The 17,974-nt window shown below is 32.0% G+C and overlaps 1 protein-coding gene and 1 pseudogene across 1 annotated transcript; one reads left to right on the top strand and one right to left on the bottom strand.

Moving 5' to 3' along the window:
- Positions 1-5,327: 5,327 nt before the first annotated feature.
- Positions 5,328-7,491, top strand: LOC18595386 (uncharacterized; annotated as a pseudogene).
- Positions 7,492-7,592: 101 nt separating this feature from the next.
- LOC18595385 (beta-amyrin synthase-like) lies at positions 7,593-15,232 on the bottom strand. Its single transcript, XM_088807430.1, has 18 exons — positions 15,016-15,232; positions 13,281-13,466; positions 12,147-12,236; positions 11,800-11,997; positions 11,620-11,704; positions 11,235-11,401; positions 10,928-11,116; positions 10,711-10,824; positions 10,399-10,518; positions 10,189-10,311; positions 9,864-9,962; positions 9,520-9,576; positions 9,335-9,381; positions 8,961-9,104; positions 8,702-8,879; positions 8,439-8,519; positions 8,263-8,346; positions 7,593-7,890 (listed from the first exon to the last, which is right to left on the bottom strand). Exons 1-18 carry the CDS (start codon positions 15,214-15,216, stop codon positions 7,768-7,770), a joined length of 2,286 nt encoding a protein of 761 aa, XP_088663556.1. The 5' UTR covers positions 15,217-15,232; the 3' UTR covers positions 7,593-7,767.
- Between the last annotated feature and the right edge of the window lie 2,742 nt (positions 15,233-17,974).

Below are 17,974 nucleotides of genomic sequence, written 5' to 3'. Positions count from 1 at the left end.
GAATCCATAATCCTAGGTTTTAATCTATTGTTTTTTTCAAGTGAATCTTTAGTTTCTAATTAATTAATTTAGTGTTTGCTTTAATGTAGTTTTAATTAATTTTCTAAAAGATCAAGTTACTTGAACAAGATTAGTTTGTCATAATTTTAGTATTTAGTGAAGATTTAGGAACAAATCTCTGTGGGATACGATTATGGACTTGCTATCTATATTGCTTGTTCGATATGTATACTTGCATGTGCAAGATCAATAATAGTAACAATAGACTCCTTTGAGATCCATATTGTAAGCTTTTTCAACTTTGAAAGAGGCCCCATTAATATGATATGAGATCTTAATGCAGAAAAGGACTTATTAAGACAATTGAGAAACCTAAATACCATATCTTTTTAGTATTAATTTGAGTATTTACTGAAATAGGTACAGTTACATTTACCACATTCACAGTGTGGTAATGGTCTGAAATTCCTTAGCACCTCTCAAATGCCCTTTAACTCATTAAAGTACGAGTTTGCGGTTTTAGTTCCATGATTCACATTGCCTAAGATGTATTATAAATTGTACACTCGAATGTCATAAGGCTATGCAAAGTTTTGTTTCAAAGTATTCCAGATTTCTGAGGCACTATGCATGTAAAAGACAGTTGATACTATTGGAGGTGATATGGAGTCTAAAAGCCAAGCTACTATCAAATTATTACATCTGATCTAGGAACTAAACAGAGGATCTAAAATATTTGCTTTTGTGATTGCCCATCAAGAAAGCTAACCTTATTCCTAAAAGACAAGGCTATATAATTGCTAGAAGTTTAGGATTCACTACAATCTAACCATGATTATCTATATGGTGTACATAAAAAAGGGATTGTGGATCCGCTAAGTGTGAATTTCCAGTCTTAGGGTTTGTTGAACTATTCATCATTGTATGTGATTCCTCAACCATGATTAAATTAGTAACAATTCAATGCCAAACAGTTTATCAATATTCATAAATCAAAAATCCAGAAACATTTAAAGAAACTCTAAACAAACAACCTAAATATACTACGCAATTTTTTAGATCTATGAAGTCAAATGCAAGATTTACTTATAAAGCAAGAAAATAGAAAATCAAACATTAGACAAAGAGGAATCAAAAGAATGATTACAAAACCTCATATGAATTTGTGATCAAGAATCCCTATCTCAAACCATGGCTTTAATACCATGTGAGAAGACGCAAAAGTTGAAGAAGATTTGTGAAAACAATATTTTCCATTATGTTGAATTAAAGAAAAATACAGAGCTATAGGGTATATATATACAAGTAACAAGCAAGGAAGAAATTTGTTAAAAAAAAAAGGGAAAAGCATAAAGTAAAGTTGGTTTAGTAACTAACAAACCAACTAATTACAACAAGTAAAAATAATTAACACTCCAAATATAAACACGTGTCTTTTATCTTTTTTCTTTTGAGCACTCATGTGGACTGCACGTGCTTCTCTTATTGACTTGCCTTTTCAACCATCTAATAATTCTATGAAATAGAATTATTTTTATCTCAAATTGTTCTTAAAAGCTAGCTAAGTTCTTAAGTTTAGGTTAGAATTTAATTATTTTTAGTTACTTTTCTATTCAGTTTATTTTTATTAAGTTATTTTAATTTTATATTTATTTATCTTAATTTAGTTATTATTTATTAGTTTTTACGTTTTGTAGGATTTAAAGGAATAAGGCTTAATTTTGGAAAATAAGGTGTTAGAAAGACTCAAAATTCTGCTTGCATACGCTTCAGTGTTTTACTCATAACTCTTGTTACAGAAATCCAAATGATGCGATTCTTAGACCATTAGAAGCTGAGAGACAGAGCTACAAATTTCATGAAAGATGACGAGGTGTACTATTGCGAGAATGGAAATTTTGAAAATGATATTTGATGTTTAAGCCTCATTGCACTTTTAAGCCCAAAAGTTAGAGTCACTAGGTTAACTTAGGGACCTTTAAGTTAAGATTATTAATATAAATAGGATATTTTTAAAAGAAATTAGGAGGAGACAACCCTAAGATATTCAACAAGCTAGAAGTTGAGGTTAAAACTTGGAGAGTAAGGCTTCAATAATTTGTTTTGTTTTCTTCCGTAGTTTTTATTTTTCTTGTTACTCTTAATGGTTAAACTTCACATATTTTTATTTATCTTTGCAATTATGAGTAGCTAATTTTATTTTTCTAAGATTGCAATTGAACTCACATGTACTTTGAATTTTTAATCTCTTTCTTGCTTATTTTCAATGGAATTGAATTGTTTATTCCAATTTGTTCTTAATACTTTTAATTGCCTGATTACAAATTAAATTGCCTTAGGAACCTAAACAAACTTGGGAAATGGAGTTTTGTGTAGACTTAAATTGGGAAAGCATATGATCATATTAATTGATTTGTGTATAGGATAGGAATATACTTATATGCCATATGTAGCTAGAATTAGAACTTGAACTTAATGAATCTGTTTTAATTTCAATGCACATAGGGATATAGTGTTTTGGTTAAAATAGATATTTTTATAAGATGAGTCAAGAGACCCTTATTAATAATTGAGGATTATAGTTTAGCAATTCAACTCATTAAAATAAGTTAAGGAAAAGAGGTACAATTTAGATGAAGTGTGAGAGATATTATAATCCTAGGCTTATTTGATTTGATTTTTACCCAAGTTAGTATTACTTTGATATTTCTTTTTAGTCTAAATTTTGGTTACTTACTTTTGGTTAATTAATTAATTTTGATTGTTTGGATAAGATTAAATTGTTTTAATTCTAATCCTTAGTAAAATTTTAGATCAATTCTCTGTGGTATCAATACTATGTTTACCATTATATTATCTTTTCAATAAGTATACTTGCGTAGGTAGAAATTTAATTGACACCATCTTTAACTCTACTACTCTTTAGTCAAGTCTGCAATCAAGATCTTCACTTCACATTGATAGAATATATATGAAGAAAAGGACTAAAAACCTACCTAAAGAATTAATGAATGGTGAAGAAATGAAACAGTAAGAAAAATATAATGCTTAGAAAGATTAATGATTTATTCAAAATAAAATTCAAATAAATCATTATTCTTTTATTGCATTCAATCAAGTCTTTATACTTTTATTTTGGATTAGATAGACTCTTATAACTAATGGTTAACTAATTGTTATTAGTTAAAACATCACTTGTTATTTTATATTCAGGTGACATTGATATGACGCTAAGGTAGAGGTTGAAAATGTCATATGGTCATGTCATCATGTCACATTAGTATGCTACATCATCATCCATTGTGACATATCAACATCCCATGTTAGCACCTCATGACATAGAATGATAAATGACATTTTGATTAACAATAATTAATCAACCATTAGTTATAAGAATTTATTTGGATAAAAAAAAATATAAAGATTTGATTGAATGTAATAAACGAATAAAGACTTATTTGAATAATTAGCATTAGTCAAAATATCATTTATCATTTTATACTCATTTACTATTGACGTGGTACTGACATGAAAGGAAAAAAATACCACATGTATGGCAATGCCATAATGCCACATCATCATCCATTATAACGTATCAATATACTTCATCAACTCCACATGGTATAGAATGACGAATGACTTTTTAACTAAATCAAATATTAGTCACAATAGCTTATTTAGCTTAAAATAAAAATATAAAAGCTTTTTTGGCTTAAAACAAAAGTATAAAGGTTTAATTAAACTCAATAAAAGAATCAAAGTTTATTTGAATTTTTCAAAATAGTTTAGGAATTTTTTTTAGATATTATGCATTTTTTAAACAAATCCACTTCAAGGGTATTGATGACTTTATGTTGAACAAATGGAATTAATCTTTTTCCCTAGGTTGGGACAAGATCGAAGAGCAATTTCTTGAAAAAATCTCAAAACCTAATATTAATATTTTTGAAATTTCTTCAATTCTTCAAAGCTTGAGACTTGAGAATTTCATCGATAAATTTATTCTTTTGCGACTGATTTGATGCTATAATTATCGATGAATTAATATAATTTTTTGACATTTTTAAACCTTTTTCGATAGAATATACTATTGAAAAATCCAATGTTTTACTAACAAAATTTCATTCATTGGCATTACCGATTAGGTTTTCAATGACATATTTTCCTACAAAATTTTCCTCAAAAGTTCTTTGCAAAAATTTATTTTTAATGGGTTTTGACTTTTACTTACAAATTTTTTTTTTTGAAAAAAGTAAAACTTTTTTATAGTGCAAGAGAAGTTATGATTTTCTTAGTTTAAGAAAACCAATCTTGTAAAATTGAAAAAATTAAAAAAAAAAAGAAAATAAGAGAACTATTTTCTAAAGAAAAAACATCGTTGATTGACATGATTCTGCCATTCATTTTTTTTTTATTTTAAAAAAAAGAAAACGCTTTTTTCAACTTATGCGAAAAAGGGTGTACTGATAACTAACTTTATTTGTTTTTTTTTCTCTCATTTTTCTACTTTCATTTTGGCAAAAATACTACTAATGTGTTCTTTACATTTATTACATTTACTAATATACTAATGTAGATTAACAGGTCAAAACAAACAAGCTAAACACCAATTGAAAAACACAATAATTAAAATCCAAAATTACTTGAATGGTCACGTGTTAATTTTGAGGCGATAATTAATGTTAGGGTATTATTAAAATTAACAAAAAAATTGACTCGAACTTGAAAACTTGATTAAAAAGGAAAAACTTGATTGTTATTCACTGAACTTTAATATTAGAAATCAAAATCCCCAGAATAATTGCTTCCTTTCAAGTCTATTTGGTATAGCGGTAGAGGTACAGAAGGGGAAAAGTTGAATAGGATGTAAAGTCAGTCTAGATAAGCACAAACAGATTCCTTACAATGGAAAACTTAGATGTTAAGGAAATTGAAATTCCTTATCTATGTGCCAAGGAAAGGCCTCAATTACTTTCACTGAACTTATATTATGTCTAAAATTGTATTAAGTTTTTTTTTTGAGGTATATGAAAAATCTTAGCCATATGATAATGAAATAATCTTTCCTAATTTATACATTCAATTTTGTTTATAATGGATTGGAATTCAAAATCTTTGAAAATAAAATTTTAAACTCAAATAGCTAGATGTGTCTTCAATTATATTATTTTTGATTGTTGGAACAATTAAAAATGAATTAGGTAAATCCCAATTAAATTATTTTGCAGCAAAAATAAAAGAAATAAAAAATTTTCTATTTTATTGTATTTAAAATTTAATGGCTATGGAGGAAAAAGAAATGAAATCCTTTTAATGGAATAAAGTTATCAAATGGAAAGGAAAAAGAAAAATTTTCAAATAGTAGCCATCATCTGCATTTTGAAAAGAATCCTTGCATTACATATGCCTTTTGCTGGTCTTGCCCGTTATCCAGCTGCTTCCCAAGCTTAAAATCACTCTTTTGTTTTCTCTTTCTCTGGCCTCCTCCATTCTCTTCTCTCCCGTTGAAAGAAACTGACAATGGAACTACCGCAAGAATGCTGGGAATCAATTTTCAGTTTATTACAACACCATCGCTATGTCGAACCTCTCTCTTTAGTCTGCAACATGTTTCTCTCCATCACCAATCATCTCCGTCACACGCTCACCATCACTGACCCAACCTTGGAATCCCTCCCTCGTCTTCTCCGCCGTTTTCCAAATCTCCACACGATCATTTTCCGTGACATTCACGGCAGTCTCGATTCTGTTCTTTCCCAGATTTCACAATCTGGGTTGCCCTTAATATCGCTCGACGTTTCAAACCAAACGAGTTTTCCTTTATTGGGTTTGAAGCAGCTGGGTTCCAAATTGAGGAATTTGAAAGAACTGAATTGCTCAAAAATTGTGTCCTTGACAGACTCTGATTTGATTGAGATTGGGAACTGTTTCCCTTTTCTTGAAGCTGTTGATATTAGCTACCCTGACCATGGATGTGGGTTTTCCCCCAATGGATCGTTGGAGTCAAGGAGTTTTCCGGGTTTGGTTACTGATTATGGATCCTTGGCTTGGCCTCGAGGCTCAGGAGATTGCAGAAGATGGATCTTTCTGGTAATCCGTTTATAACCGATCAAGCTCTTGTTAGTTTATCGTTGAATTGTTTGTTTTTGAGTGAAATTGGGATCCGTGATTGCGATTTCATTACCCAGAATGGAATTGCTTTGGCTATGCTTAAAAGTGGTAATTTGAAGTCGATTTCGATGAATGGAATTGGAATTCCTTCAATAGATTTATGTTTTAAGGATTCGTTTGCATATGCAAGAGGTTTATGCGAGCTTGATCTCTCAAATTCGTTTATATCTGATGAATTGTTGTGTTTAGTTGCTGAAGCATGCCTTCCACTGACCAAACTTGTTCTCTCTCGTTGCTTTTGTTATACATTTGATGGGATTTATTTTCTCTTCTCTAAATACCAGTCTCTTACATACTTAGATCTTGAAGGAGCAAATTTTCTCAACGATGAGTCCATGATGGAATTGACCAAGTTTCTTGGTAATTTAACCTTTACAAACCTTAGTTTATGCTCGAAGTTAACGAATTCAACTTTCTTCAATCTTACGAAAAACTGTCCTTTGTTAAGCATTATCAATATGGAGAGAACCAATCTCGGAGTGGAAGAATTTCCAACTGAAATAGTGGTAAATCCTCGAGTTAAGTCACTATATTTGGCTTGGAATAACAGTTTGAATGATGAATGCATAAAAAAGGCTGCCTATGTTTGCCCCAATTTAGAAGTACTCGATGTCACCTATTGCTCACATATTACTGAAAGAGGCATCTTGGGAATTTTAAAAAGTTGTTTGCATATTAGGTGTTTGGAGATTAATAGATTTGAAGGGATTAAAAATCTTGAAATAGACTTTGAACTTCCTAAACTAGAGGTTTTGCAGGCAGAGGGTTTGGGAATTAATGATGAGGCATTGACTTTGATTGGGAAGAGATGTTGTAGGCTATCACATCTGAATTTGGAAGGTTGCTTGAATGTGACTGCAAGAGGAGTTGAAGGTGTGGTTGTAAACTGCAAAGCTTTAAAAGAGATGAATTTGAGGTGGTGCAATAATGTGAGTGTAGATATTGTAGCTTGGATGGTGTTTTCAAGGCCATCTCTAAGGAAAATTACAATGCCATGTGGTTCTGTTCCTACTGTAAATCAAAGGAATTTTTTCTTGCGCCATGGATGTTTAGTTTGTAAAGGCTAGCTTTTCAACAGAAGTGGAAAGATCATTTCCATTTAATTTGAGTTTTTTCTTTTTAAAATTTAACTATTGATGTGCACAATAGCATTGTCGAAGCTATGTGATGACTACAATTGTATCACTTATGAACTAGTCTTTTCTATATTTGCAGTAGTTATTATTGCCTTACAATTTGACAGAATTGTTTGATACATTGTGTACAGATAGCTCTCTATGATTCAGAAGTTATAGTAAATTGATTTCATTTCAGACTTTATGTTTTGATTTATTGTATCAAATAATTACTTAGACATCTTTAATTAACTTCAAACTTAACATACATAATTTATGTGAATAAAGCACAAAATCTAATGATTGGATTAACCAAATATAAATTATATGAAAAGATACGACAGGGTGTAGTGGATTGCTCTCTCTCTCTCTATACACACACACACACACACACACACATATTTATGTACATGGACATTTAAATAGTAAGTTTCAGCCACTTTATTTATAATAGTCTTTGCCTGGATATCATCTGCTTCATTCAAATGCATTTCGAAGGCAATGGAACATGCTTTCGATATTCAGCTAGAGCCCAAGTCGGGAAAGTGTTCCTGTAGGATGCATAGTGTAGCATGCAATTGCTCATGAAAACTCCCATCATTTCCTGTCGCAAAGAAGTATCAAACATTAGCAAGTAAACATTTGTAACTAGCACATTTCATGGATTTCATGTTCCCTCCCCTTTTTTGTTGGTGTTTGCACGAGTGTTTATTTTGGGAGTTCTTTCTGTTCCTTACCTGGGTGTGCTTTAGCTTCAACCTCTTCTGATAGAAAGTTCATCAGTGAATCAAGTCTCTAAAGAAGCTTATCTTGAAATCTTGAAAAGATGGCATGATTTGAAATTTAAAGGTTTAATTAAGGGACAACAAACTTATCCAGTAGGTGTCTAACTCCTTTATAAGTTGCTATGTTTCTCATGCTTAGATGAAGTGCTGGACACTAGTGCATTCAAAGTTTAAACAGTCCTTTCAGTTACCTGTTGGGGAAAATCACCATCTGGTAGTTGAGAATTGATCAAAAGCTTTGCAGCACGATGTAGGGGATTAGGATCTCGTTTTGCCTATTATAAATGGTGAAAAGCATATACTTATCAAGAGTAATATAATTAAGAAGATATTAGCAAGTATTTGTTAATCAAATGACAAAACTAACCTGTCCACCATGAATTAAACCCATCAAGGCCATTGCAGTATGCACCAAATTTGATCTATTTCCTTCAAGAGGTGTATATACCTGCAGGCAGAAGAATTTGAACTTGAATTTTAATTTGTAGGTAGTAGATTCCAATCTTGTAGAGGGTACGTGTAACCCTAGTTCAAAATGTTTTCACAAGTAAAAAAGAAACAAGTTGGGAAACAATGAGGTGATTGGTTGAGGTTGGAGAAACATATGATTGTATAGGCAACAAGGATTACCTCTTTTGGACATGAAAGATAGCTCTCTCCCCAACCACCATCATCTGTTTGTGTTTCAAGTAGAAAATCGAGTCCTTTACGCACGGCCAGACAATTGTTGTAGTTCTTGCCAGCAGCAGCTAAACCTCCTAGTGCAAACCATGTCCCATACGTGAAGCAAATCCCCCAACTACCATACCTATGACAATACTTATCAATCGCAGTTGATATTCATCATGCTCCAAATTTAACCCGATAATGTTATTAGTGAAAAACATACCATGAACCATCTGGCTTTTGTACGTTTTCAAGAAACAGGACAGCTTTGGCAATGCATTTCTCAATCTCTTTTCCTCTGTGTCCAGGATAAGACTCCGTAAAAAGAACTAGTGCCTGTATTGCTGATGCTGTGCACTCCGTATACCTGGATCAATCCATAATCTACTTATTAGTCTACTAGGGTATTGCTATATAAATCAAGGGCTGTGCTATACAGTGGGAAAGGTAGGAGACTGAAAATTGAGCCGACTGATACAACGACGGGAGTAATTTTATTCAATCGAATCGAATTCGGCCTCATTTGTTCATGAGTGACCGAATAGCATTTCTCTATAAAGAATTACAAAGAGAAGAAGGTAAATGTAAGGCCCTTACTCATGCTCAATGACATTATCGTCGAGAAACTCCACAGGATTGAGCCACTGAGAGCATAACATTAAAAGCATTAGTACTGGTCAAAGAAATCTATTGGAATGGAAGACAAGTTCAAAAGTTTTTGATAAGTTTGCAAATAGAAGACTCAGGTCAGAGGCTAGTTCAATTTATGTTGGAGTTCCTACCTCCATCCATAATCCAGCTGTTGCTGGCTCCCATCCTGAGAAACCCCCATTCTGACTCTGCAACAATTTTATACTGATTGCAATCAAATTATAGTCACCCAAGTCAAAGCATTGGGAAATTAATTTGGAATAGGATACATTTTCCATCACAAGTTACCATTGGGAATTATAAGCTTATCGTTAACACGTTTTTGAAATTCCTGAATTTTATATATAGTTAACACATTTTTAAGGATGTAAATATGTTTCTAAACTAATCCAAACACTAGCTGCATCTGTTAATTATTACATCCATGTCTACAGGGTCCAAGTAAAGTTTAATTCAAGGGCCACAATTAATTTACCTGTAATGATATTATAACATTGACAGCGTCATAGAATTTCTCTGGTTCCATTTTCTCACCAACAGTTTCTGGTGGCATCTTTGAGAAATATAGGCAGCACTGTAAAACAATAAATAGGAGCTGGTCAGGAGTGTTGTGATTGAACATTTTACTTTCTGTACATTATAGAGATTTAGTGTGATTGAAGATAACCTTTTCTTATCCAATAAACCCCCCTAGCTAGGTTCTTTGGAAAAATGCAATCCCTAAACGAAGTTAGAGTTCAAATTTTAACCATTATAGCTGGGATAAATGTTAGCACTGTGCTTGGACAAAAGCAATTTACCTTCAAACTTTCTGCAGTGCAATCAGAAACTTGCCATCCATGATCTTGATCAGAAAAGGTCCATGATCCTTTAGAAATGTGTCTGAACATTCGTTTAAAGTCACCGGGGGGATTATCCTTGACCTTCAAATTTTAAGGGGTGTTAAAAAGGTAAATCCAAACAAAATCAAGAAGGAAAAAAAAATCATAAACACCATTATGCATTGGAACCTGGGAATGCTTCAGGAAGTCGTGTCCTTTCATAAGTGTAGGTCTGATGTCGTTAGTAAGATCGCTAGCAAGCAAAGCTTGAAGAGCGAAACTACAATCCCAAACTTGACTTCCAAAACTCTGCATGTACATACCAAATGGTAAATTCTAGAACCACAAGGCACATAAAAAATTTATGGTTTATGGTACAACATTCTACTAAGTCGAAGCATAGGTATAAAGTTGGGTTAAAATGAATAAAGTTTAACGGAATCACAATCAAGTCAAGGCTGATTATTTTGCAAGTTTCAGCTAGAGAAAATTTTCACTAACCTGCATTTTCATTCCATCTTCTCCAACCCACAAGTAGTCAGCAATCCTGGCAAGGTGCTTTTTAAAATAATCCCCGGTGGGATTCTCCAGCCAACAAGCAAGCATGCATAAGGGCTGCTTATATGATCCAAGTAGCATATGGATCAACAAATAAAATTATCCAAATTTCCATACTCAATTGGTCATTTTCATATATAGTACTAGAAAATTCCATTACCTTCTCCACGCCTCCAATGGTAATGTACCGACTGCATTCGTCTTCATAATGAATGTGGTCCATTGTTTTCTGAAGAGCCTTTTCTCTCAACTTGTTAAGGGGCCATCGAGAAAGGAGAGGCTCTGTAAATGTGGAAAGACTGTTCCATAGTAACATTTGTAACACAGTATGGGGATAGTAAAGATCCTCCTGCAAAAAAAATTTCCCATATATAATCATCCCAAATGTGAGGATTTCTTGAGAAAATAATGTGATTGTATGACGTGCATAAAAGTTCTTAGGAATATAGCAAGTCTCGTACACACACCTCTGCACATAAATGGCGCTTTTGCCTCCAATTAATTTTATGATATGGTTCAATGTGGAGTTCTTCTCTCAACTGTAGTATGAGAGGTGTGATTGGACCAACAAATTTTTTCCCATATAAATACGACATAGGCAAGTACGTAATGCGACAGTAACACCACATTTTTGCTGTATTAATCAAAAAAATAAGGCAATCAAATTTTAATATCAAGGTGTGGAACCAATAATATACTTATTTAAAGCCGGTTGTGCAGAGTGCAATCAAATAACCAATATAATCTTAATTATAATCTGTATGCAGATAATTTCCAGGAGGAAGATGAAAGCAACTCTTTCTAATGATGAGGACGCATATTTGATCACTAACAAAGAAACATTTTTCGAACCTGGATGAATGGGAAAATAGGAAGGAAGGACCCAAAACTCTGGGGGCATGGGATGGCAGCCAGACCAGTCAAACAGACCAAGTATCTCCAACGAAGAATAATCATTTGAAACAAATTTTAGTTAATATTTCTGGTGTTCTAGAAGCAAAAATATTTATTACAAGTAAATATGTCATATACCGAAAGCCACGTCTTTCCCCAAGACGGTATTGTTGTTACACCACCACGGTCAAGAATCCATTTTCGTGCTCTCTTACAAGCGTTGTCTTGGCCGCCATCAGGCCCTTCTCCAAGCAAACGCATGCAAATGTAGTTGAGAGCAGTGCTAAACATGATGCTGTGACCCTCTATGTGTAATCCCCAACCACCGTCTTCGTTCTACAACAAATAACGTACATTCATGAACTTGAAATGGATGATTACGTTTAAGCAAGACGGTTGAAACGAAAGGTAAAACAAATAAATCAGAGAAGAAGACGCGAAAATCTAGGCCTTTTTCCCCTTAATTTAACCAATCAGTCATGTACCTGATGACAGTATATGTATCGGAGGATTTCTTTGCGATGCTCTGCAGAGAACACAGTGTCAATATGCCCTGTAATGTACAAAGCCATGGCCTGCAGTTTAATTTTAGAACGTGGTCATTGCATAAATTAACTTAAAGTAATTAGGAATAGATATGTACTCTTAAAATATTGTCAAAATTCTTAAAAAAACTGTTATGGTATGCTTGGCTGGGAATGGAATAGCTATTCTCTTCCTATTGTTATTCTTAAGATAAAGTTACATTTGATTTAATGGAATGAACATTCCAAAAAACCTTGATAATGGCTATCCTGAATTTTTTGAAATAGAAAAAAAAATTAATTAGATAAAAATATCCCTTTACAATTTCAAAACTCATCTTATAAAATAATACTAAACTCATTTTTCCTTTCTCTATTGCTCACTCCTCTCTAAGGCAATTCCATTTTTGGAGCTTCCAGGTATTGCCGCTCTCCTCCACTTTACAAAAATACCCTTTATAAGGAATTTTTTACTTCAATTTTTTTAAATAGAAAACGGAAATATTTAAATATCATTTAATATATTTATATTATTTAGCTATAATAAATATTATAAAGAATATTATTTAATATTATTATTGGACTATAATAAATGTAATCTAGAATATTATTTATTTTTATTTAAATTTAATAAAGAATATATTTAATTTGTCTTTTAGGATTAAATATTATTTAATTATAATAAAAGGTTTAATTATCTTCTAATACAAAATATTATTAAATTATAATAAAAATATGTTTGTATTGTGGTGAAAATATTATTTAATATTGTAAAAGGTATTTTGATTTTATTACCAATTATTAGACTATTTTTATCTTTTAACAAAATAAACTTTTTAATTTTATTAAAAGATATTTTTGTCATTTACCACGTATTCGTTAATTATGCTTAAAAATATTCCCACCAACCAATTATTGGAATAAATCATAACAATAATTCATATTCTATTTCATTTTCATAAACTAACTATATAATAGTTATTCCTCCTTTATTTTATTTTTATGAAATAACTATTTTTTTTTTTTTTTGGGAATCAAGCATATCATTAAAGAAATGAAACCCGAAGAGAAAAGAGAAGCGATTTGAGTAGTCACCAAAGGAGGAAAATAGAACATTGGACCAGAATTCTCAGCAGGCCAGTGGCCATCACTTGCTTGCAGGGCTGACAATAAATGAACACCTCTCCTTAGTGCAGCTGTAGCTGTTTCACATGTGATTTCCTCACCGTCCTTAATCTTTACTGGGGGAATTGTTTGTTTGAAGTTCTTCTCTTTTAAGGACTGCGTTCATCAAAGAAACGAAAGTGAAAAGAAAAGGCAACTCCAACACATGGAAAATATTCTTCAACAATATATAATATGAAGTTTTCATCATATGCCGTAATCAGTGTCAGCTGAGAAATAGGAATGTGCTTTCACTTTTTCCTTACTTTTTTCTTACAATTATTAATTGCAATTATTATGAGTACTTCCTCATCCTTTTCCTCAATTCGTGCTTTTGACTAATTTTGTGATCCACACCTTCTCAGCAGAACTTCTCGTCTTTTATATTCTAATTCACCCTTTTTCTGTTTATATATATCCCATTTATCTTACAAATCTTTACTGCTTTCTTCTCATTTGACACTTTACTTAAGTTTAGGATGAAGGGGGCAATAACTTATCAATAGAAGCCATAATCATAAATTTAAACACCAACACTCTACGTATGGTAGTCAATGGAAAACAATAAAATTTCTTAAATAGAAAGAAAACAAAACAAAAAATATATTTAAAACAAATAGATATTTTTGGCTTTTTCGTTACAAAACTTGAATTACTCAAAATTTTATATAGAACTCAAAATTAGTACTTAGTGAGTCATTTATTCTAAGTGAAAGAAATTTTTAATTTTAATTTAGTAGTACTTCAGTAACTCTTAAAAATACAATCAAACAGTAAATGGATGTTATTATTACTAGTTTCCAGTTTAGATTGTTGCAAGAAAATTTTGATAAATAATTTTCAATTGCCTCAAACAGGAAGGGTTTCCAAAAACAAATTTTCCTCAAAGGAAAAAGTGTTGCAAGCTAGCCGCATGAGCACAATTGGAGCTAGCTAAGGAAAGATCAACCAACTATTTTGCCCCCTCAAAAAAGACCACACATAGCTAGCTTAGTATATATCTTTTCAAAATCATAGAAACAAGGGTAAAATACTTCAATCTTTTTAGTTTTTAATTGAAATTTTGAGTGAGTCAAAAAATGGACACTTCTTGTCAAAAAATATTTTTCATTAGACATATACGTTTAGTCGTTAGTCAATTGTTAGTATTTTCGTTAGTTTGATGACGTGACAATATTAAAAAGATAATTTTATTTTTTATTAATTTTAAAAAATATATTATATAAACTTTTTTTTATATAAAAAAAAAATCAAGGAAGCACCAGATCTAGTACTCCCGTCCCTTGGAGAGCACCTATTGTGAGGTGGTCGACCGGTCGCTGGTTGGCCATATTGTTTGAGAGAAAAAATGAGAGAAAGAAAAATGGGCATTTTAATCATTTTATATATTTTGTTAACGGTGTTTACACTTTTAAAGGAGATTGTCTATTTCGAAAACTAATAAATTTGCATAGAATTATGATTAAAAGTTAAAGGGATGAGAGTAGTTTACCCTGGAAACAAACTATATGTAAGTACACTTCATGCATTTACTAGATGAAAAAAATATATTAATAACCAAAAATTTTGCATGCTTTAATGTTGTTTAATAATAATTTAAACTTTAGACTGATCACTTCTATTTAAGATTTATATTCTAATTTTCCTTTTTAAAACTTATTTATACCTGAATCTGCCAAAGGAGGTCAGAACTGGGCCGGACATGTTTCCTATTGTTGTAGTAATTCTGACGAACTTCTTCAACCTCAGCTCGCTCTTCAGGCGTGCCAGCATTAGGATCAAACTCCCACGTCTGTCTCCCCAAGTAATTGTTGGTACTGTATATATATGGATTATTGCCACCCTCTCCTATCGTAAGCCTCCACATTCTCCCAGGGCCTTTCTTTTTCTTTCTTTTGGCAGAGGAATGAATATGCGCGGTCTTGACTGTTAAATAGCAAGAACTAGGCTTATTTAACTAAATTTTGTGGCTGATAATTAAGAAGAAAAAAGATGGCAGGTTGTATACGTATAGCTACTTGATGAACAAAATCTCCGATTTATATTGACTTCGAGGGTACGAGGAGTTTGGCATATCATTGGAGGAGGGCGGGAGATATTTAAAATCAGGCCGAAGTGCTTTGTCAGCCTTCATGTAACTTTGAATTTTACAAACCCAAATAATTCCAATAAACAGATAAGAAATCAAGATTTACGTCTCCAACCTTTGGTTAGGAGTGTGAACTACTAACAACATATGTACGACAATGTTTATTATCTTTTGCATGCAAAGACAATATTTTTAACGGAAGACAGTTTACATTTTTAAAGTACCAAATCAGAAAAATTGTGCATGTTGTGCATGTTAAATGAATAAAAAATAATATATTTAAAGTCAAGTGTTAATATATTTATATTTTTATATGTTATTAAATAAATCTATTAAAAGTTTATGTAATTTTATTAACGGAATTGATATCACTTGATTCTGTAACATTAAATTTAGATATTAATATAAATAAAAACAAATAGTAAAAATAAAAATAAAACAAAATCAAGTAGATATTTAACGAGTGATAGACAAGAGAAATTTACGATTTTATTATGATGATGAGTCTTGGTTTTGCAACGTAGCTTGTTCGTCCTTAATTAATTAATGCACCATATAAATATGTAGGAAGAAAATAGACAAAAATTCATCACGAGATTTGAGATGTCACTTTCTCCAGAAAATGTTAGCAGAGGGTAAATAGCCACTAGTTATTTGAAACACGTCGAGTAAGCATTGGCCATCTAAAAGACAATTTCTTAAGGAATTGACATACCACTGTACTGTGTGGGACCTAATTAAATCCAATTTTATACGAAATTGAAATACAACTCTTTCCCAAGTTTATACGAAATTGAATTATATTCTAATATTAATTTATCTTTTAACCACATTTTCACGGCAATAATATTAAACATTTTACTGAGTTGACTTCTTGGATGTTCCAACTCTTTATGTAATTTAAATTTGACGTTAGACGATGCTATGCAACGGTGGGTCTTGTAGCGTCACAATAATGACAAAAGCTGTTGACAAAATTGCTACTTGATATCTTAAAATTTTGGGGAAAAAAAATCATTAGGGCAAGTCATAATTGGCAAGTTTAGACAATGTAAAGAAGACCCTAGTTCAGTTGATGAAGTCACTAGTTAGATTACTACTTTTAAAACTCATACAGGTAAGTCTAAAGAAAATATTATGTATTTTGGGAGCCCAAGCAAAACTAGATAATAGGTTTCCATTTAAGGCAAAGGAAGCGAGCCTAATGGTGCTTGATAAGCCTCCTGAGTTAGATCCTCCTGAGTCATCAATTTTTTATCCTGGTTCTTTTGTCGGACTCGTCATCAATTAGACCCTCCTGAATTAAGACTTTTGTCAAAGACTGATGTCAATAAGGGTTCGACAAATTTAGATAATAATATGGTTGATTGTCATAATAATGTGGACGGGGACATTCCAGAATCTGATTCTAATGGGAGGAGCTAGGTTTACTAGCAACATTGATATTTTTCTTATATTTTTTAATGAAGGTTTTATCCTGGAATTGTAGAGGTTTTTCCAACAAGTGTCGCAGGAATTGTAAGGAGTTAGTGAGGACTTATGATCCAAAAATACTTGTGTTGTTGGAAATTAAATGTGGGGAAGAAGGTTCAGTTTCGACTTTTGCAAAGAAAATTGGCTTTGATGGGTTATCTGTGGTTCTATCGACTGGTTATTTAGGTGGCATCCTTGTGCTCTAAAAAAAGGATCAAACCAATTTGCAACTTATTCAATTAAATAGACAAGCTGTCCATGTATTAATTCAAGAGTCAAATCTCTCTTGGGTTTTATCTTGTTTTTATGTTCAACCCCATTGCAAGTATAAGGAGGCTTTCTAAAATGATCTTAAAAGTTTCTCTTCTATGCTAAATCTGCCTTGGGTGGTGATAGGTGATTTTAATGACATTGCCCGTGTAGAAGAGAAAAGCGGTGGTTCGTTATTTAGTGTTAACAGGGCCCCAAAATTCATGGATCGATGGGAGGAATGTGGGTTGTTAGATATGGTGGCCATTGGTGCCAGGTTTACTTGGGTTTGGAAAATGAATGGGAAAGTAGTTATCAGAGAAAGATTAGATAGGGTGCTGATTAATTGTCATGCTCAAGAAAAGCTGCCAGCAGCCAAAACAGTAAATCTGCCTTGCCTGAGCTCAAATCATCATCCAGTGCTTTTTCACTTTTCTATGACTACCCCACCTTGCCCAAGGAAAATAAGCCATTCAGATATCAAGCGGCTTCGTTGACACATCAGAATTTTGAGAAAGTGCTTTGTTCTGCCTGGACGTAGGGTCATTCCCTTTTACAATCTATTACTTCTACTACCGCCGCTTTGAATAAGTGGAGTCAGGATGAGTTTGGCGATATTTTTCAACAAAAAAAGAGATTGCTGAATAGGATTGAAGGCAGGGGTGGAGTTAACTAATTTTTATTAAGAGATTAAAAGTTAAAAAAATTAAAAATTAAAAATTTTTAAAATTAATATATTAAATTTAATTATTGATAATTAAAAGATTTAAAATAAAAAATAATTTTATATAATATGTAAATAAAAAAATAAAAA

Source organism: Theobroma cacao, chromosome 6, assembly GCF_053813885.1.
Source record: "Theobroma cacao isolate CCN51 chromosome 6, ASM5381388v1, whole genome shotgun sequence".
NCBI classification, from domain to species: domain Eukaryota; kingdom Viridiplantae; phylum Streptophyta; class Magnoliopsida; order Malvales; family Malvaceae; genus Theobroma; species Theobroma cacao.
This window is presented reverse-complemented; position numbering and strand designations above follow the sequence as displayed.